This window comes from Dreissena polymorpha, chromosome 3, assembly GCF_020536995.1.
Source record: "Dreissena polymorpha isolate Duluth1 chromosome 3, UMN_Dpol_1.0, whole genome shotgun sequence".
In the NCBI taxonomy this organism is placed as follows: Eukaryota; Metazoa; Mollusca; class Bivalvia; order Myida; family Dreissenidae; genus Dreissena; species Dreissena polymorpha.
In genome coordinates, this window is record NC_068357.1 from 10,578,212 (window position 1) to 10,601,322 (window position 23,111).

A 23,111-nucleotide genomic window follows, 5' to 3' on the forward strand; every position below is an offset into this window, starting at 1 on the left:
TCGCTTTCCCAGTTCACGCCTGTGTAGTTGAACTCGCTCAGTAAAATCCTCGCGCACGGAAAATTGTGAATGCCTGTCCAAAACCTGCCTTGATTTTTTGAGTATGGTCTCACGGTCTTTGTAACGAGAAAACTTTGCGACAATCTGTTTTTTTTTCAGAATTTGTATAACCCACTCTGTGCGTTCTTTCTATTTCGACGTGCTCAAAATCGGGCAACCCAAGTGTGTCTTTGATGTAATGTCGTACCTTCTTTCCGTATCCTCCCACTTCTCCCCTCTTGTACCCGATATCCCGAGAAAACGCAGATTATTCCGTTGGAATGACCCTCTTAACTGTCAATTTTCGAACAAAGACTATGCATTTGCTTCTTCGTTTCTTGATTTTCTTTTTTGAGCGATTCATTTTCCGATTTTAACATATTTACTGTGTTGCTTATGTCATCAACTTTTGAGTTTATCGTAGATAAGTCCGAGCGCACTTCGGCTTTCAATTATCTGTAACTGTATTTAAATCGCTCAATATGTATGTACCTGTAAGGTCGTTAGCTGTATGGTTTAATCCATTTATTCCTAGTGGACTCTCCCATCCTTCTAAATCGGATCAATTTATTTTCAAAATTAGGGATGTCTAGTATATTTATTTCTATATTTAGAATATTTCTTACAGAAATACCTTTAAGCAAACAGCATCATGCGGCGTCTCATCTGGGTCTACGCTGTTTGCCACGGCCTTTTTTCTAGACGCTAGGCATAAATGGGTTAATGAAGCAGCCATTTTAAAATGAATTGATATTTTTGTACAATAGATGACAAAAACATAAAAAGAGATTCTCATTTATTAATGTTGTTTAATTACTGGCGCCTGTGTTACAAATTGTCGATGATATCAGTTTTTCTATCCATGTTTTATTTGAAAATGGACTAAATTAATGTACATAAATACCGAATAACTTGTGTATAACATTTACATTTTTGGCTACTTACTTCAGGTAGAGGACAGTGTGGGGTCGAAAGAACAGCTCCACTGTAGGCTTGCAGACATAAGTCATCGATGTCACTCTTCAGTATGGGGTGGATACAGTAACGCTGACTCTTCGAATAAAGTTGATGGGTTTACTGCACAATAATATGCTTCAATCATATGTATTTCTAAATACATGTATACAAATTAAAATGTTTTTCATAAGTTAAGTTTAAATATTAACTGAGAATGCACATGTATGCGATGTAATATTAATTGTCTTGTTATATATTCATAACTCCTTTTTTATTTTTTTTCACCAGTCAATATTTTAAATATTATTGAAAATTGTTTAACTCTATTTGGACATTGATAGCTGTTCATAAAAGTTTTAAGTCTCATTCAGGTGCAAATGTTCCATCATTTTCAACATACTGTCATTTTATTATAAAGTGATGTGATAAATATAGCAAGGATTTTTAAACAAAAAAGCGCTCATTGTTAACTTGTATTGAAACTATTTTAAACAAACATATGGCAAGACAAAAATCTACATTTTCATAACTTAATCATTTTCACCATCTAGTGCTGTACCGGAAGATTCGAACAACACTGCATCCAGCAGCCATTTAAGAGGTCGCCCTGCATCAGGAGTGCGTCAGCCATACAAGAGCCACCTGGGGGATAGTAGGCCAACTGACTGGTTTGCAGACCATGATCTGCCTTCAGTCGAAGAGGCTGTCCTTCCTCAGCAGAGAGATCTTGCTTGCAGTGGTTGGTAAAATGTGGCATTGCCTACAGCAGAGCAAGAAAGATATGTAAATTCTGATTTCCAGAAAACCATATATAACACTGGACTGTTTGAATTTCCACTGGGTGCTAATATGTCAAGTGATAATCGTACATGTTTTACAAAGCCAATCGGCATGTTAATGAGATTCAATACCACCCAGAAACAGGATGCAGCAAAGGTTTGAGCGGGCAGGTCGGCATTCCCCAAGAATATAAAGAATCCCTTTGTCATTCGCAATTGCAGCAGCTTGTGAGTACAACGCCTGATTTGAATCAGTTTATTAGGTTTGAAAATTCACCTGATTATAAAATGTTAAAAGGTTAACAAGTTTGACACTCTTTCTATTATTAAGGTGCAAGAAAATATGCTTGACGACATCAGGCAATATTTGAAAAATCTTAAACGTAATACGGATGAAAATGCGTCTATAAAAACAACTGATATATTTGTAAAAAAATGTGACCGCACCTTTCCTGTTACTGGAAAGGGAGGATCTTTTTGAAGACGAAATGCTCGTAAATAGTTTGCGCTTTAAATCTGAAATTTCAAAGACAGACACAAACAGAAGGGAACCCGTACCAGATATGTCATCAGTTAATAAAGACGAGGCGGGTTGGTCACCGCACCAGTTCCCGGTAACAGAAGCCTGTGATGGTGATAATGTAGGTCAAACTACTATTAGCAAGGTGAAACGTAAGTTACACCAGCATGACCACACTCCAGACATTTCGCATATTACGCATGAAATGAAGGTTCTGATTTGTTTGTATTTTGGTTGAATGGATTTTGATTCGTCATTATTTGACATAAACTTGTTCGCTGATACAGGATATTGCTCCACTATGCACCAATTATTGTTGGCATGTATGTTTAGTATGTAGTATTCTAAGAGTTCGTATGATCATTAACACAATTTTGATATTTAATTGTGATTCTTGATTATTGTACCTCCACCAGAAAAAAAAACCTGTATAACCATTTCTTCTACCGTCTAGTCGCCCGTATGACATTAGTTTTCTGAGAGAAAAGATAGTAGCACAATAAATTTTCGTGTGTCCTTTTATGTTTAGATTTTGAACAGATCAAAGCTTCCGAGCTAGACTTAGCGCCAAACTTATGTAAGAATCAACATGAATAACCCTGACATTTTATTCATCTTCTGTATCTGCCTTATGAACAAGCGCAAAGAAATTCAATTTAAAAAAGTAAGTACAAATAAATATAACATATTGCGCCAGTCCGATGAGCGGAAAAATACTTCGTCAGCTCATCGGACGGTGATCGGTCTCTATTTGTGACTGAGGTATTAAACTGTGTCACTCATCGGACGGCGGACGGCTCCGACGTGTCCAGTCTTCACGATGCTTGGAGGTCGAACACATCGGCCCGCGACCGGATTATTTATGACTGAGGCATAAGAGCAGTTATACCCCCGATGTCGGTTATCGTCGCTGGTTTCACATCAAAAATTGCTTTTCAGTTGTAGGAGGGGAAATTGCAACTCAAAAACATATGAGTCGCGCTCTGAAAAAATAACTGGTTTAGATTCATATTCGTAAAGTGTCGTCCCACAGTAGCTTGAGCAGCCAAACGTTGCCTTCAAATGTTCAATTATATTAAACAATTAACATAACAAAGTGTGTAGATGTTAAGATCAGTTTAATTGCTTAAAGTGTATATCAATATTTATCTTTATTATACCCGCATAAACATACTGAATATGCAACAGTTCCATTCCTACAAACTATAGATCCACTTTTCTGATGCTGAGAGTATGCAGTGAAAGGTTATCAAGCCGTCAAACAACAGACAAACTTGCAGCTTTAAAGTGCTTAAATTATCATGTCTTCATTGATTTGCCACTTAAAAACCTTGTAAACGTAACAATATGCTGTTTCTTGCACACAATTGTACCGGAGAGTTTATGTGAATTGTATACGTGTAGTTGTTGGCACACAATTGTGCTGGCATGTTCCGAACATCCCTTCCGTGCCAATGTGTTGCTATTTGAAGAAATTTTACCCGCATTTTTAGAACAGTCACATAAACAAACCTACGTTTTGTAATTTGAACGCTACTGTACTAGACGTTTGTACATATGGTTAAAAGATGAGTCATTTAATAACATATAATGAAAGAAAGTTTAGTTAAAATCTATACAATAACATGTACAAAACCACTCAAATTGAATTACAAGAGACTATGGACAGATTTACCGCGATATTAACATCATCAAAACATTATCAAATGTTCAAATAGATAAAAGTGAAATCAGGCTTTGGCAGTGTATTTAACAAAGGACTCATGTGACATAAACTGACAATATTGTTCGGAAGTATCTAACGATAATAGACCAGGTTCAAAATGCATAATATTAACAAACATATCATGGCTAATGTTGTCATACAAGTTTCAGTGCATTAACACATGTTCTTCATTTTCTATATATGTGGGGTAGTGAAAGCGGGTTCGTTCATGTTCGGGTACTCCCTAGTATTTCTAATCTAGAATCAGCCCAGCATCTAAATTTAGCTCGTGCACTTCTTTTAAGTTCTTAATTTATTCCGTCCGCCTTTTGCGGTGTTAATGCATGTTTCCAGTTGTTTTTATATTTTCCAAACATAATAGTCACTACTTGATCAGTTTACGTTTACGAATACGCAAGCGGCTCAGTATTATTGAAGTTAATCTGACACTCGTTGTCATTTCATACCATATTTTATTAAACTCGTCCATGAAATTCGTAAGTAAGCTCGCCAAAAGCTCGCTTACTTACAAATTGCCTGAACTCGTTTAATAAAGAATGGTATGATATGACAACTCGTGCCAGATCCTATATATATATACAGACGAGGTAACTGCTATTCCTCTATAATTTGTTGAATATTGTCGTTCTGTATAAGAGTCTTTTAAGATTGAGGTTGACGTTCCACAGCCACCACTGTTCTCGTATGAATACCCTTTAGGTTGTTTCGATACTATGTATATCCGTCTATTTGAATATTTTCACTTCGTCTTAAATGTATTTTTGCTAATTCTACCATGGCAAGGTCAAGGTTACTTTAAACTTATTTTCTTATCATATAGTTTGCCGAACATTTGTCGTTGTTAAAACCGTTTGGGTTCCAAAACCCGCACGTTTCTTATCGTCTGTAGTAGTTACGATTTGCCCGACCGCCTCGACCATCATAACTCTAGCGATGTCGTCTGTGGTCGTCGGTCGTCTCTCGGTTGTCAAGACGGCTTGGTATACGCCGGTGCGTTTGTTCGCTTTGTCTCCTCTTGTCTCTGAATGGAATCTTGTTCCACTACGCAGTCGTATTTTCTTGTTGTGTCGCCACGAGTCTTTTTCCAGAATCGTGCCCTTATCGCGTCCGATAAGGTTGGCAATTGTTCGCAGGTTTGCTTCGTTGGCACGGGTATCTTTGCTCTTTTCATCTTTAATGTTAACAGTTTTGTACTGTAGTGTACTTTGAGTTCTTTTTTATTGACAAGATGGTGTCCTTATTTTTTCTGTTCTGGCAATATGTGCTGTTACCTTCGTTTGGATTTAGTTCCATATAGAAAATAGCCCATACTACACTGATAACGTCTCATAATTAGACCTTATAATTGTGCTCGCCATGCTCGTGGTTAAAAATGTGTTTTTTAATCCTTGCACAGACAATATTAAACAATATAAACAATATAAAGAACTTTTGTTTTGACATACCACATTTGACATTAAACTTTTACATCAGCCTTGGTCAACAACCTCGGAAAACATCATTGGAAAAAAACATGGACAACAGCTTTTGACAAAACACATGAACAAATAACCGTCAACTGAAACTTTGAACAACCTTGGGCAAAAACCTTTGGCAACAACCAGAGACAACAACCTTAAATAAAAACCTTAGTAAAATGATCTGAACACAGTTGTTTCTGTAATCAGGAAGTTGAAAGGGATAATAGGTAATAGTCTTTATTCTAAAGCCAACAAAATCCAGCATCAGTTTTCAGGAAGCGAAGAGTTTTCTTCGGGCTGTTTGTATCATGCAACGTTGTTCGGCACACTACCCGCCAATTGTATAATACAAATACTAATACCTAATACTTACATTAATAGTACAGATATTACCACTAATAACACTAATTATAACTATAACTATTATAATATTATATATAACAATATAATAATAATAATAATAATAATAAATAATAATAATAATAATAATAAAAGTGTTTATAATAATAATGATGATAATAATAATAAGAAAAATAACATCATTGGAATCATCATCATCATCATCATCATTATCATCATCATCATCATCATCAAAATCATCAACATGATCGTCGTCGTCGTTATGGTCATCATCATCATCTTCATCATCATCATCATCATCATCATCATAGTCATCATCATCATCATCATTAAGCGAGTGAAGAACATGTGCATACAAAGAGAAACACATTATCTAGGGACAAGAAGATAGAATACTGTCAAGTTCATGACCATTATACTAAACGCAATGTAACATTGTTGACCTGAATAAATATGTAATCTGAAGTTGAAACACCATAAGAAAAAATTAAATTACCCTAGTTGCTGTAGACATTGATCCTCCAGTCTCCTCCGCATTTCATGGTGCTGTTCCCGGGGCACACATAATTACATTCAGACTCGGGCTTTCTCACACCCGGCCACACGTTTCCACAGAAACACTGCTTGCCAATCTACATAAAAATATTCACAATTATCATTCCGCACGCATACGTTAAACGCATCGTGTATTATATCTAAGTATTATATAAAACACAGTTTTGCTCTCTATTTACCTCGATGCGGTTTAACTGAGCTACTGGCGCCAATTCTACGGTGAAACACCGATTACCCAAATGCACAACTTTTCGCTGAATATTCGAACATTATTGAGGTAAACAGCACATAAACGGTTAATTTTTTTCTATGTGCTAGCCGATCTTTAATTAATGAAACGAACCGAAATTATCTTCTGTGCGAATTGCCTGTACAAAAATCGACATCCAGTAAATATGTATATCATTAACAAGAAATATCTTTGAAAAAGATATACGGCGTTGATTGTGGTTGCAGTTAATGAAAGGTAAAGACTTCAATGAATGAGATCAAAGATAGCGAATGTCTTTTTCTGTGCAGTTCTTAGCTGCAGCAAACGCAGTACGGGATGATACGCGGAGTTTTCGCGGCTTATTTTACATTATTACATATTGCTGGTCATAAACGTATAGATACAAAACAGAAAACCAAAAGAAGAAAGGAAGTGAAATTAAAACATATGAGTCAATCGGCCACACGCGAAGTATCCGTACATATTTTAAATATTTATACGCGCGTTCTTCGAACAAACCTGTTTTAGTGGTTTGTCTGGCGTTGCTATTTGATTCGATTATTAACAGTATCGAGAATCATTGCGCTCATGCTTAATTCATTAGTCAATATGATGGCATAATTCTTGTTAAATTAATTAAAAATAATATTTATCATGGTATTGTTGTAAAACACATTAAGAATCTATTATTGACATACCATATGATATCGCTGGATATCTTCATTTAACATCTGTCTGGTCTAAAGAAAATTCCAGTTCACCTAGTTCACGCTATAGCGTCTTTATTATGTAACGATTATTTTCCTGGCCGCGAACTCCGATCAGCACATAGGGTAGAGACGCAGCGATGACCTGTATGTAAACTCTGACATTCATACACAGTGGCCGCAAATTGACCCGATATACCTCGCGAGTTGAAATGCAATGCATTAAAGTGAGTCTTCGCTTCCACTGCTCTCTATACTTTAACATGTTAACATGTTGACAGGAATATGGAAGTTTGTACTAAATATGAGAACATAGCCTTTAAGTGCAAAAGTTCTTCTGAAAATAAAAGGTGGACGCACAAACTGTATTGATGTCGAGATTGAGTGTTAAACTGTTCTATCTATTAAGCCTTTTCATTAGATATAAAATTGTTTCATGCTGAACACGCAGTAAAACAGTGTTACAAAGACGCGGACATGTTTCCAGTGTTCTGGTCGTATTCTCAAATCAGCCAATGCAGTCAATAAAGTGTATTCATGTGTACTTGGCCGCGGGAAGTTTTATTTGAATTCTATTGGACGCTAACAAAGGTCAGGCTAAGGTGAAAAGCTGGCGTATACAGCTAACGCCGAAAAAAAGTAATCGAGTAAAAATCCTTTAAAGGAACATCATCCGATCATAATTGAAACAATCTATCAATTAAGTGATCCCCATTATGAACTGTAAATTTCCTGTCCAAATTAATGCAAAATGCCGTCCTGTTGGAAATTCAAAATGTTTGTCAGATATTTAAAAAGGGTGATCCATTTCTAGCAAAGAATAACTGATCGGCATTATTGGTCAATGCCACCGAAATAGTATTTCAAATAATAATCTAACAAGACACATTTAATATCTTTGCAAGGTAATGACCTCGGCTTTTTTTCGATGTAGAATTTGCGTCAGTTGCTCAGTAAAACCGAATCGAAATGTACAGAGATAAACTATTAAAACAAAACTTTCTATAAAAATTGCTACATAGTTCTACTAAAAAACAATATTATTGTATGATTAAAGATTCATAATTATATAAACTGAACGCGTGCTTCAAAGAGAGAATATATATGAGGGAAACAATTATTGTAAATTCGATTTCGTATAACACAAAGTTGTCAACCTTTTGTCAAATAATGATGAGAAATTGGGTGAAATATTTGGGTTTTCTTATGTACGAAATATTGACAAGTATATCAGTGGCGAGTATGCATGACGGTCAAAAGATTAAATATTTGGATCTGGTGTATGTTTAAACAACAAAGGGGGAACGATTCTGTTGACACAAGCCTTAGGCTGTATTTGCATTATTTATTTGTATCACAATGCTGATTAGCGTGTAAATACCCAGTCCTAGGTTGTAATTCAACCAATCAGCAACAAGCACGTATAGAACACTGACCAATGGGATTCATAACTGAGTTTCACGGGGCAGATGTTAGAGGGAAACAAGCAGTTAGCGTTTAGACCTAGAGGTGGATAGTTGGAAAAAGACACAATCATGTAGCAATCACAACGTATTTGTATAACCGAAATATTAGTTAAGTCAGACATTAAATTAGACTAGAAACTGATACAAAGTGTTGTTGAATATTTTATCCTACATTATGCAGAGAAACCAATATAATAGAGAGGGACCGACTTGTCCCATGCGATACGCGAGAAAATGGTAGTTAATGCAAATCTCGTCATCTTGGCAATTCGCGCATGACGAGATATCGAATGATAGGCTACACACCGGTAATTTAAGAGTAATGAACATTGTTAGTAACTGTATGTCGTCCATGAACTATGAACGATTACGGGACACTTTTAATGAAATGTAAGCAGCATAAGGTTTTATCTTACCTCAACGCCAGCAAATATGTAGGAATGGCATCGAGACGCACACTCCAACGGCGAGTTTGACGTCGAGTCGGGGTACCGCACAGGCAAGACACGTAGCGCCTTATCCTCAAAGCATCCGAGGTAATGGAAAGCTGTTAGTCAGAGAACTTAGTGAAGCATTCCTCCCAACATCCTCCTTCATTAAACTGTTACGTAAATACGTGGTTACATAAATACCTTTTATCACAAGTCATACCCTGTTTCCCATGTAATATAACCATTACGAATAGTTTTTTCTTACACATGTGTAATATACTTTTTAAGCGTTTTCATTGGCTTAGTTTTCCTTCGATTGACCAATCGCCATTTGTTATTTTGCTGAAATGACGTTTCAACTTCAAATGACGTCACGAAATGTAAACAACATTCGGGATTTATCATTATGTTTGCGTAAATATTTATTTAATTTGATCATTTAAAAGCATGTGATAAAAAGATCTGACACTCATACCATATTTAATTAAACTCGTCCAGGAAATTCGCTAGGCTCGCTTACTAACAAAATTCCTGAACTCGTTTAATAAAATATGTTATGATATGACAACTCGTGCCAGATCCTATATTTATAGTGCTTATGCATATTACATTTATATGATCGAGCTAATGCCTAAATGCCTGATGCCTAAATATTTATATATAAATCTGAATAAAAAATGTTTGTATTATGTATTCTTTGAATAAAAAACAATACAAAAATGTATATACTAGTACGTTATATGTCAAAGGCGATTGCTACTCATGTGCTGGGCAGGATTGTTCTTCTTTACCCAGTTCTTGGCAAACAATTAAAAGATTTTTTTTTAACTTCAGTGTTAAAAAAGTACTTAAATCCGGCTACTTCATCTTTGGATTTTGTTACGAAGACATTTCTTTTTATAAAACTTGATTCTGCAATTCCTCAATACACAATTTAGAATCGTATGCAAGTATAATATTATATGCGATTGCAAATGAATAGTTGTACACGTATGTGCACATCACACAACTTCTTTCAAACCACATTTCCTGATCTGAGTCTCCTCTCACCGAACGATAACGCTACATGAAATAATGTCAACGACTTACGTTTCGAGCAGATGGGTCCATCCCAAACTGGTGCACATGCGCATACAACGTCTTCACTATAGACCGCGTCAGTACAAGTTCCTCCGTGTAGGCACGGATTGGGAACACAACCAGCCAACACGCTGGTCACGACGCAGGATGAAACGAGTACGTTAACAAACATCTTGAAACTGAATCAAAATCCATCAATCGAAATGTTTAGTTTTTTTTTAAATATCTTAGGTAAACATTATATTTTAACATACAATCTCAATATAATTAATAAAACAATAAAGTTTTTATTTCAAAATGTCATACATTTACCTGTTTCATTAGTCGGATAATTCAAATCGAAAAGAGTAAAGGTAAATAATAATTTTAACTAATGTACTTTATTTTTCGTTTAGTACTTTTCAATACAATACCACTAACCGTTTGATTACAGAAGTAACTCAAAAGAATGTAGCATAGTCTACTTGATGACTGGCAATATATACGCATCGAAAGTGTTGGGTAAGTGTGTTTTACATAACAACTTTGATCAATTTCAAGATTAAAAAAAAAAGGTTTAAACTAAATCCCATTGTCGGCGTTTATCACATGTAGTTTTAGCTTTTTTTTTTCTCTACGATTTCATCAAAATGTCAATATTATCAAAAACATATATGCATGGAAATAGAGAATATGCAGCACTATAATCTATTAAATAATAATAGTATACAGTGTCTAAAGTGATGATGATGTTTTATCACATTTAACAGTATTCTATATAAGAGATGTCTATTAAGGGGTATATACGGTACCGAAACGTATTAATTCTCGTATTTACCATGTGGACCTGCATTTTTTTGTAAGCAAAATACAATTATATTCAGTATTATAAATGCATAATAAAATATAAATTATATCGCCTAGGTTCTGAAGCAAATAACTTGGCAAAGTAAAAAACAAATTGTATTTAACACATACCTGCTTCGAATTACTTCTCAGCCTCTCGTTCCAGTTTGAAAAGATGCAAATGCTTAGCGATCTTCGGGTAATGGCAGCTTTATTTATTCCGATAGATGTTGATCTGGGGAACTACCTAGAAGCAGAATGAACAAAATTTCGTCAACCAATCAAAACCAAGACATTTGCGTTACCCATCTCAAAATTTATAAAGCGTATTCGTTAGCTGGTTTAATCTAGATAACACTCGATTGTTTTCATGAAAATGCACTTGCAAGCTAAATTTGATGGCGTTAGTTTTATGTTCATCACTGCGCATGATTAAAAAATATACCACTATAATACTTAAAGGGAAGTCATATATTTATTGTGAATGTGCATGTTGATCTGTGTTTGTAATTAGGAATTCATACTTAAATTCCATTTATAGATATGAGCTGTTATTAAAACTGTTTAAACCTGGAAAATAAAGCGTAAATGCCATATGTTTTTGAATCATTAATTCAATTTATTAAGTATGACGTTGGTAGAGTCAGGAGTTCGGCTGCCTTTTCGTGTTTTTATATTTTCTTACGATGTGTCGAACACTGTATACAATGGTTTCATTTTCGATATGCTCGTATTTTGAATACTTTTGCTGTTTGCAAGCGGAATGATATTATAAACAGCACGCAGAACATAATATCAAAGGATTAACGTTTCAAATATAAGGGTTGTTAGTTTTTAAGTTAATTATGTCAAGACAAAATTCATTGTATTCGTCATGTCTTTTCACCGCGACAGAATGGAAAATGATAACCAAGTTTCAGTCCTCCAAACCATCTGCGGTCTAGTCTATATTTTAATAGGATCTTATAGGAGTTGGATTCAGTGAAATCCTTCCAGCAGAAAAGTAATGTTAAATGTAAGGGATACGGTTAATGCTTCAGTCAACATGTATACAATAATCGAATCGATTACATGTTATATACTATTGTCATTTGCAATGTGTCTTTTGTGAATGTACATAAAAGCAGACGTTATTTAATTCAATATTGGAAATAAATGTCAATAGACATTAAGTCGGTCCCTTTAATTTACTTTAGCAGTACTCCAGCTAGGCCTAAATGGAAGGGCGCCCCGCCCTGTCCATCCGCAGTCCCACCCTGCCCTAATAAAGTTTATGATATTTATTTTTTGTGCTCGTGTTGTTTTTCAATTCGAGCACGCGGTGAATTATTTTAACCATTTTAGCTAGTAATATTACCGGAAGATAAAAGCATATCCTTGAACTTAATTTAATGTGATTAATTTCTCATCTGATTGTTCTCCAAATCGTATATTTTTTGTACCAAACCGCGACAGATGCCTTCTGTCTAAATTTCTCATCTGATTGTTTTCCAAATCGTATTTGTTGTACCAAAATGCGACAGATGCCTTCTTCCTTCTGTAAACATACTCCACCTCTTTTTTTTTCGCGGAAATGAAGTACCAAAAGAAATGTAAATTAGCAGCATATTTAAACCTTTTGATTTCCTGATTGTGTATTTATAACCCCACTCTTTTGTGCATGTCGAAATATATTTTAATAGTTTTAGTGCTTTAAGAACACTAGAACAATACACTAGAGATAATAAAAACTCATACTTTGTCAACAACTAAATGAATTGTCATTTTCAAAAAAAAAAGATTTGTTTACATTTTGTTTACACACCGGAGTTAAATTGTATATAAACTTTATGACTCATATGGCGCAGTGATTGCATCAGTTGTGATCAGTAGTGGATATCTTAGAGCATGGTTATCCTTTGTGGCATGTCTTATTCGAGGGGAGTGCTTTACTCTAAATTGATTTGGTTCATAATTGATTGATTGATTGATTGAAATATAAGTAGTTGGATGAATAGACGGATGGATGGACGGATGGATGGATGGATCGATAGATGGATAGATAGATAGATAGATAGATAGATAGATAGATAGATAGATAGATAGATAGATAGATAGATAGATAGATAGATAGATAGATAGATAGATAGATAGATAGATAGATAGATAGATAGGTAGGTAGGTAGGTAGGTAGGTAGGTAGGTAGGTAGGTAGGTAGGTAGGTAGGTAGGTAGGTAGGTAGGTAGGTAGGTAGGTAGGTAGGTAGGTAGGTAGGTAGGTAGGTAGGTAGGTAGGTAGGTAGGTAGGTAGGTAGGTAGGTAGGTAGGTAGGTAGGTAGGTAGGTAGGTAGGTAGGTAGGTAGGTAGGTAGGTAGGTAGGTAGGTAGGTAGGTAGGTAGGTAGGTAGGTAGGTAGGTAGGTAGGTAGGTAGGTAGGTAGGTAGGTAGGTAGGTAGGTAGGTAGGTAGGTAGGTAGGTAGGTAGGTAGGTAGGTAGGTAGGTAGGTAGGTAGGTAGGTAGGTAGGTAGGTAGGTAGGTAGGTAGGTAGGTAGGTAGGTAGGTAGGTAGGTAGGTAGGTAGGTAGGTAGGTAGGTAGGTAGGTAGGTAGGTAGGTAGGTAGGTAGGTAGGTAGGTAGGTAGGTAGGTAGGTAGGTAGGTAGGTAGGTAGGTAGGTAGGTAGGTAGGTAGGTAGGTAGGTAGGTAGGTAGGTAGGTAGGTAGGTAGGTAGGTAGGTAGGTAGGTAGGTAGGTAGGTAGGTAGGTAGGTAGGTAGGTAGGTAGGTAGGTAGGTAGGTAGGTAGGTAGGTAGGTAGGTAGGTAGGTAGGTAGGTAGGTAGGTAGGTAGGTAGGTAGGTAGGTAGGTAGGTAGGTAGGTAGGTAGGTAGGTAGGTAGGTAGGTAGGTAGGTAGGTAGGTAGGTAGGTAGGTAGGTAGGTAGGTAGGTAGGTAGGTAGGTAGGTAGGTAGGTAGGTAGGTAGGTAGGTAGGTAGGTAGGTAGGTAGGTAGGTAGGTAGGTAGGTAGGTAGGTAGGTAGGTAGGTAGGTAGGTAGGTAGGTAGGTAGGTAGGTAGGTAGGTAGGTAGGTAGGTAGGTAGGTAGGTAGGTAGGTAGGTAGGTAGGTAGGTAGGTAGGTAGGTAGGTAGGTAGGTAGGTAGGTAGGTAGGTAGGGTAAGGTAGGTAGGTAAGGTCGGTGAAGGTAGTAGTAGCGTTAGTAGTAGGTAGGTAGGTAGGTAGGAGGTAGGTAGTTCGGTTAGGTAGGTAGATTGATAGATCGATAGATAGATAGATCGCTACGATAGATAGATAGATAGATAGATAGATAGATCGATCGATAGCATAGATAGATAGATAGATAGATCGAATCTAGATAGATAGATAGATAGCTATAGATTTGGGTACGACAATTTTGGGTAAGAAAAAACGGAGCTCGAGCCGAGGAATCATAGGTCCGGGTGTGACAAAGACTTAAAGCACATGTCTGACGATGACTTTGTTTAGTCAGGAAGTCAAGTGTGTTGTTTTTCCATGCAAGCAAGCCCTTTTGTTGGGTCAAATGACATCAGAAATGCTACTTCTACATGGGTTTTACCTAAAATGTGCAAAAAATAAAGTTTGTTCGAATCCAGTTCAAAACCTGCTTTGATGCACAAATATTGCCTTTTTTTTCATTTATTAAGTCATATGTTATATCAGCTTTGCCTATTAGAATCGCAAGTGATGCCTTGTATGGAGTCTAAGTGCTGCATGTATGATGTAACCATGTTTCGCTTTTCTACCTTAATTCTTGACGCGAAACGCTGTTACGCATGGCGCTTTGAACGGCAACTTTTATGAATAAATCTGTGTGTCATTGTACCGGAACTTTGTGATCTTTCTCAAAACAGATTATACCTGTGGGAAAAGTGCCTTTAATTCAAATTTGAAGGGGTTGAGTTCTCTTAAAGGTCACATAACCCCAAACCGGAACTCCTGTTTGCAGGGTTACATGCAGTCAGTTTGATACTTAGCACACATTGTTCAGTGCATGCTGCATAGGATTTGTAAAATGCATTGCAAATGGAATGTTTTGGTATCAATTTGAAGGTATATTTGTAAGCAATAAGAAAAAAAGCCATTTTTGTGCTCTACTTTTTTTGTTGATGGTTCCCGGCTTTGAAAGTAGGTCATACTATTTGAGCCCAAAATGGTCGCCTGCACAGCTGTCAAAACCGGTTTGCCTATTCTAAGGTGAATATTTTGAGTAACAACGTATACGTTCATTTTTCAAAAGATTATGCATTTATCTTTCCATTGATGTATGATGATAAAGTGGGTCATTGCTTGATCATGGTAAAAATTGATATCGAACTTCAACTATTTTATATGTAATATAGAAGGAAATTAATTGCGCATGCGTAACCTTGAAGTGCAACCTGGCAGTTTCGTGTCTGGTTCCTGGTATCGAACCTCTCGATAAATTTGAAAGAGGACGAGAACCAAGCTCCCTTTACCTTTATCAATGATAATCAGCGAGGTATGCCGATTGAGAAAATTTAGCTCGGTCTTTTACATAGGTCGCCATTGTGAAGAATGTTTTCATGGCATGATAACTTAGACGAGCTGCTTCGCTGAAGCAGAATCGTCAAATAAAACTAAAGATATTGATACATATAGTCATTTAATTTGAGTGACAATACCATTGCACTCGCGCACGAAAATGCCCATGCCCACGTACAACCACGTCGGTAACGTGCACTAACCACGTGGTCACGCGACAAAATGTCCGTATGTTAAGCAATTTTTAATGTGATTCTAAATCAGATTCTTATGTACACACTGTTTTAAACGAATACAACTCTTTGTGGACGTACTTTCTGCAAAATCAGCTCGTTCTCAAATATAATCGTTTCGATAGAAGTAGTCTCAAGGCCTGAAATCATCGTACACCTGCCAGAAATGTCTCCCTGCAGAACAATTTACGCCACCACGTCCGATTTCTAATTGATTCTGTATACTTTAATAACGCAGTTCTTTAAAAGTAATTTCATATAGGCCGTAAATCGCCCAGTACACTTCGAAGCAAAACAGGCAAATGCCCCCTGGCGAGCACAGAAGCTAAATACAAGGAGTATGAAATAACGTTTGAATTTCAACAAATTTGAGAGTTCTTTATGAAAAGTGCCTCATAACTCATGCCTTGACAAACGCGGTCTCGTTACACCACACGCTAGTTTTTACTGACAATCGCGTGTAGCCGGAACTCTGTAGACGACCGACGTTGTTTCACTGGTTGTGGCAAGAGAGATTACGGTGACCGGACGAGAATGTAGATTGTTCGACCTGGATGGTTAGCATGAAGGTGTAGCGTAAACTATGCATGAACGTTTTCTTACATAACTTTCGCATTTTGACATGTCGTGTTTATTGTTTTTATCACCGCTTCTACTAATAACAAGCTTCCGTTTTTACTTGGCTTTCGAAAGTGAGGACTGGCAGCTTAGTAAAAGCGATGATCAGGCAGAGCATGAAAAGAGGTCTTATGTCTGCATACTTTTTATACTGTTTCACAGGACAAAACTCGTCACGTGCAAGGTTGCAAAATATACATATACGCTTTTTTCTACAATCAGCTGTACGAATGACGTCAAAGTAAACATGCCATGCACAATTGTAAAAGATAATAGTATAAACGCATAGATATATGTTTACTCACAGCGTATCAACGTTCCCCTGACGACCTCGAAGTCCGAAAGGGTGGTGTTGAGAAAGCGCAAATGTATTGATCATCCACCGTAACTTATACTCGAGATAATGAAAAACATTTATTTTGAACGGCAATGTTAATGATATTTTATTAGGACTGTTCCTTAAATTTCGGGCTGTTCATGATATGTAAATAAATTGCGAAGCCGGTACAGGACAAGACGAGAATTGCACAAGGAGTCCCGGCTCCGCCATTATTTACCTTTGTATGACATACCTTTTTATTTCCATTTATATGTATCTGCTAGATTTTAATTGCCGTCTTTGTTCTGTAATAATAAAATTAGCAAATTATTTTGGATACGCCTGTTTTGGAACCATGAGGCGGATGGTCCACATCCGTCTGTACCATATATGGAAGTATTCCGAAGTGAACATACGGAAATGGCCGATCGATAACGGTCAGTTTTGGAATGACTTCCATATTGGATTCGCTGAGTGGATGAGAAAATGGTTCACAAGATTATCAATTTATTTTTCATTGTTCGTTCAGCAAACAACAGATGCTTGTATGAGCCGCATCGATGTATTGAAGATTTGAGTAAATCAACAGATACATATAATAGTTGGCAATTAAATAGTGACAATCGTTCGGTGTTGTTTTATACTGTACTTGACCTACGTGTTTAGGTAAAGGCTATGATTATTGTACAATAAGGCTATCAAAACAGGAATTTAATCGGATTTAAGAAGGAATTCGTGTAATTAACCAGCGATACCCATTGCTAAGTATATATATTTACTGTTAAGATGGGTTTTAGATTCGTCCTGTTTCGCACGAATATGTTTTGCACCGCTCTGTCTAGAATTAAAGTACAATCAAAACGAAACATTCTTTTGGAGAACTGCATGCAAAGTTCACATTTTATTTTCATTTAAAAAATAGTTTATTATCCAACGCCCCAACAAAAAATAAAAAGGCAGGGTGATCTTATGTAAAAGGCATATCGAAGTCATCCTATAGGCCATTTGTTTGAGGTAAGCAAGTTGTTATTTACCGACATTAGTTTGCTGACTAAGTATGTGTAAAAAACTTAATCAATGTATTTTTTTTTGTGATGGCATCTGACCGGCCGTAATTTACTGTAATACTGTTCAAAACGGCGAACACAAATCAATCAAACAAAACAGAATACGTGTACATGCGATTACTGAATATGGCAATAATGAAACCTCATAAATAGTTTTAAAGTGTACTTTTATATTTAATGTTAATAATATATAAAAGTTCCAAGTTTAGTGTTGTCAATATTTACAGGTATACGTGACAGTTTCCAAATATGTGGCATACGAAAACGTCATTTCTTAAGATGAATTTATAGAAATGTTGTGCAAAAAAGATTAAGCAAAGCAAAAACAGAAACTGTTCCTGTAAATGTTTCATTTCGTTGAATTATTGAATACAACCTGATGTTAGGAACCATTATACAATCGACACAACATGTTGTTATAAATACGAACGTAAGAAAAAGCTCAGGCCGTTGATTGTCTGTCCTGTGAACACGACGCACTTTTCTGATTCCTGATTCGTTCTCTCCTGCTGGGCCAGACTGTACTGGGACGAGATTATCGTCCGGAAATGCACTCGCAGAGTGTGCATGCATCAACACGAGTAGAGCATTAACACATTGCAGGACATGACATTAAAAAGAAACCTACTTTTACCTTTTACCTTTACATCGAATTCAGGCAAACTAAGAATCGACCAGCTTTTTAACAATCAATATTAATCACAGATCGCAAGAATTTTATGAACACGGTCATCGTTTTGCACTAACACGTAATTCAGGAATTATCACGTAATTGTAGATGTACCTACCATAAACTAGAGTACTAAATAAATAAAATCAAACACTCAATTATCGACACGTACTAAGGTCTCGCATCATAACACCCCATTATGTAGACCACGTCCAAAGCGCCGTCCAATTCAACGCTCTTCCAAATATAAGCCGCATTCATGATAAAAGTATTTTCAACCATATTTATACTAGGTTGAGAAAAACTGCAGAGGCGAATACAGGATTTCTGGTTAGGGGGGCGGGATATTGAAAGATTTGCTGGGGGTCCAGGGGGGCGCTAGGGCATCGGGTGGGTGCAGGGCGAAGCCCTGCTAGGGGGTCCAGGGTGGCGAAGCCCACCGTAAGCTCCACGATTTTAGTGATTTTGAAGGCTTTGACAACCACTTCTCGAGCATCTCACGCCTTATATACTTTCATCAAAGTACCTTCTTATAATGCCAAAAAAGTGCATAGTTTATCGTTTAGGGGGTCCAGCGGGTCGAAGCCTCCCGGAAGCTTCACGATTTTAGTGATTTTGAAGGCTTTGACAACCTTTTTTCGAGCATGTCACGCCTTTATACTTTTATCAAAGAACCATCTTATAATGCCAAAAAAATGCATAGTTTATAGTTTAAGGGGTCCAGAGAGGGCGAAGCCCCCTGGAAGCTCCACGATTTTAGTGATTTTGACGGCTTTGGCAACTACTTCTCGAGCATGTCACGCCTTATATACTTTCATCAAATTACCTTCTTATAATGCCAAAAAGTGCATAGTTTATAGTTTTGGGGGTCCAGGGGGGTGGTGGGGGGCTAAGTCCCCCGGAAGCTCCACGATTTTAGTGATTTTGAAGGCTTTGACAAGTTTAAATAGCTGATTTAGATCTAGTTAAGTGTGAAACATCCAATGAATTGACCCCCCCCTGTAACCGCCTATGAACTGTGTTACAACGTAAATTACATTATTCTTCATGCAATAACAATACGTAATAAATGGAGCTTATGAAGACTTGGATCTAACGACATACTGCTTCACAATACTAATGCAAAGTATTGAGATGTTTTGTGAAACAAAATCCACATTATAAGGATTGAAGCATTGAAATTTAATCATGCTCACTATCTTGACACACATGGAACTTAAACATACACATAATAACTTAAGACGACATGATGCTTTCGCACAGTTATAACGATACAACCCAGACATGATCTTATAATAATTTAATGACATATAATAGGTATTTCAACAGATCTTTACACTTGAAAAAGTCAAAGACACTGATAGTTGTGTTTATGTAAATTGTTTTATGATTTCACGGAAAAAAAAGAAGTGGTTATATTAAGAAAGTCATCGGTGACTTCTTGTTTTTTATTTTATACAAATACCAAAAATAAATACTTATTATGACCTTCAATAAGTTGTTTATAATATTTTCATTCTATGACATATATTTTACCAGAGACGTAGATGTTATCTACGTCTCTGATTTTACGTACGTTTACAAGCCCTCTAACACATATTTGAACACAGACAAAAGGCGTGTTTCCAACACTCAATAAATCATTATTGTTAACATTTGCATATAACCTATTATGCAGATATAGATTAAAATTGATAACAAGTATTTTAATACCATACATTGATGTCTGGTCTTCCATGGCATGTCTTTGACAACAAGATCTAAGTAACAGCTATAGATCAAACTCCAAAGCTATGGTTTTGTTTTCGAAAAGGTATAATAAATAAATTTCCCATATTCGTTCTTTAGAGACCACAGTTTTCTTTCAATCCTTATCACCCCTAAACAGTCTGTGTCAGCCGGACCGATGAATAAGGCACACATTTATTTGTATAAATTACAATTATAATATAATATAATAATATACAATATAAATAACATGGTTGATCCCTAAGTGCTAACAGCGGTCGATCATCAAGTGCATAAAGCACGATTATGTTCGAGTTTAACATGCTTTGATCATTATGAAACATTGAAACCGTGCCATTTCTCTTAACACCGATTATATGATTAAGATCTAACAACTATTAATCAAAATCAAACTTATCCCTTATATAAATAGCGTTTTGTTGAGTATCCCCAATATGTAATTTTGTTATGGTACCCCAGTATAATTAAGCATTTTCTTTATTGTTGTGATATCACATAGCAGTGATATTAAGGTACAAGCATCATATAAAATTAGGCGATACATTACGACAGAATTTGTTAATAATTCTGTAATTTCATTTGGTTTCAAATTTGGTATAAAATTAGCTTATAAAAATCCAAATTTTGGTCTCAGTTAACTACTAGACACGAGATCCTGCGATGTTGGAATCATGTTCGTATAAATCGTATTTTCCAAATTATCGTCGGACATGTCCGAGGAACGACGACGGCGTTTCGGAATGACCATATGAGTCGTGTTCTGAGAAAACTGGGCATAAAATGCATTTGCGTAAAGTGCCAGATTAGCCTGTGCAGTCCGCACAGGCTAATCAGGGACGACACTTTCCGCTTTTACGACATTTTTCGTTTAAATGAAGTCTCTTCTTAGCAAAAATCCAATTTAGGCGGAAAGTGTCGACCCTGATTAGCCTGTGCGAACTGCACAGGCTAATCTGGAATGAAACTTAACGCACATGCATTATGCCCAGTTTTATCAGAACACGACTCATATTTATGTAAATATATACATCTTTACTACACAATATATTGGTTACATCATTAATACAAAATAAAAAGAGCAAAACTACTCAGACATACAAACAGTAAAAGATTATACAGGAACAACAATTACTCGGTATCACAACATTTGTTAGAATCTATTTCTGTTATTTGATAAATTCATATAAAGTAAGTTCCACGAACACGTCAACGAGGTTTGCTCCTTATAGAATTCACTATATACAACGTACACTTCATAATTATGTTTATTAATTTCAGAATAATTAACAAGGCACATTAGCATTTTAATAATAATTATATTTGTATAACAGAAATACAGTTAAGATATATTACATTTCATTGTATAGTGAGAAGTATGTAACTAACCAGTAAATGAAAATGATAAATGAAAGGACGCATTAATTTTGGAGGTGAATTACAAAAGCTGCGACAGCCATTAAAAGTATTCATATTCATGTCCTAGAAGTTCATTTTATCAATATCTTGAATTTTTAATGCGTTTAATTTTGCTTTCTCAACAAGTGAAAAATAATAATCTTCGAAACATCCAGAACGTATACATAATACATAAACAGTGAACGGTAGTATATTTTGCTTTTCATCAAACGAACCAAGTACCGGACTTTCAACGTGTCTATATTTTTCACCTGCAGCAATAGTATTTGCCGCAGACGTCGCTGTGGTAGCGGTCGATGCGCTCATGGTCCCAGCATTTTTTCCGACACCAGCCCCGGTTATTAGCACATGAGTGATTGTCCGAAGCTTTATACGAAGTTAAAGAGGAATCACATCTACTAGGACAATATGTTCTTTTTTAAATGTGTGTTGTACTAAGGGAAACATGCAATAACTACTCAATCATTTTGTATTTTGATATGCGAGACAATCATTTATAGTCATGACAAGGAGTTTCTAATCACAGACCGAGACAATCATGCACTTCCTTTAGTGAAGGTAACTCTGCGTTATATTTATGTACATGATTTTTTTCATTTTGCTTATCATTCTGTATTTTGCTTATAAAGTCCTTAACGTTAGAACAAAAAAAAAGTAAGCTTTATTGAAATTGGATTGGTCAAATCAAAATGACAGACATTCTATAAAATAAGGTATGTATATACATTACGCATAACTCGATTATAAAATCAATGTTGTATACAATATCATGACATTCTATTGTTTACAATATAATATATATTGAGTATAAAATTTATAAATCCTATGACTATATTTTGTTGAACAAAGGATACATGTCCTCGATACATGATACTTGTGCAGTGCCGCAAGTCCATATGCGGCTACAAGTGCTGCCCACACCCAAGGCGACACGGCAGCTCCAGCATATACTGCAATAGGTGCCACAGCAAACCCCATGTCTCTCTTCTCACGATCGGGTGCATCCTCAAGCGCCTCATGGGCACAGAGCGACGGAACAGTCATGGTCAGCAAGAGGATGTAGAACACACAGTAAAAGCCTTGAGTGTTCATCTTTGACACTGTAGACAATGTGTACATCATTTACTTTATTTATTCATTAACAAACAGAAGCAGTATACGATAATTACTTTTGTCAGTGGTTTTACATCTTAATTTTAAAAGTAAATGAACTGATAGTGTGCAAGTATCAGTTTTACGGATGTAATCGTTGATGGTGTCAAGACGAATGACTCCACAAACAATTCGAATATTTTTAAGATCCCTTCGTTAGTCTGATGCTATTTGTGAATAAACTCAAGTTGTATTATGTTGTATGTACAACCATCAACATAATCGTACTTTTACATAAGCAATCAACAATGAAACAGAAAA

The 23,111-nt window shown here is 36.2% G+C and overlaps 1 protein-coding gene across 3 annotated transcripts in view; it reads right to left on the reverse strand.

Moving 5' to 3' along the window:
- Positions 1 to 21,329: 21,329 nt before the first annotated feature.
- Positions 21,330 to 23,111, reverse strand: part of LOC127873672 (big defensin-like) — an 8,336-nt gene continuing 6,554 nt past the window's right edge. For 2 of the 3 annotated variants that reach the window (XM_052417595.1, XM_052417593.1), the window contains exons 2-3: positions 22,553 to 22,798; positions 21,517 to 22,064 (exon numbers count right to left, since the gene is read on the reverse strand). In XM_052417595.1, the coding sequence (XP_052273555.1) occupies positions 21,946 to 22,064; positions 22,553 to 22,790 (357 nt within the window). In that variant the 5' untranslated portion in view covers positions 22,791 to 22,798 and the 3' untranslated portion in view covers positions 21,517 to 21,945. The other variant, XM_052417596.1, reaches the window with a different exon arrangement.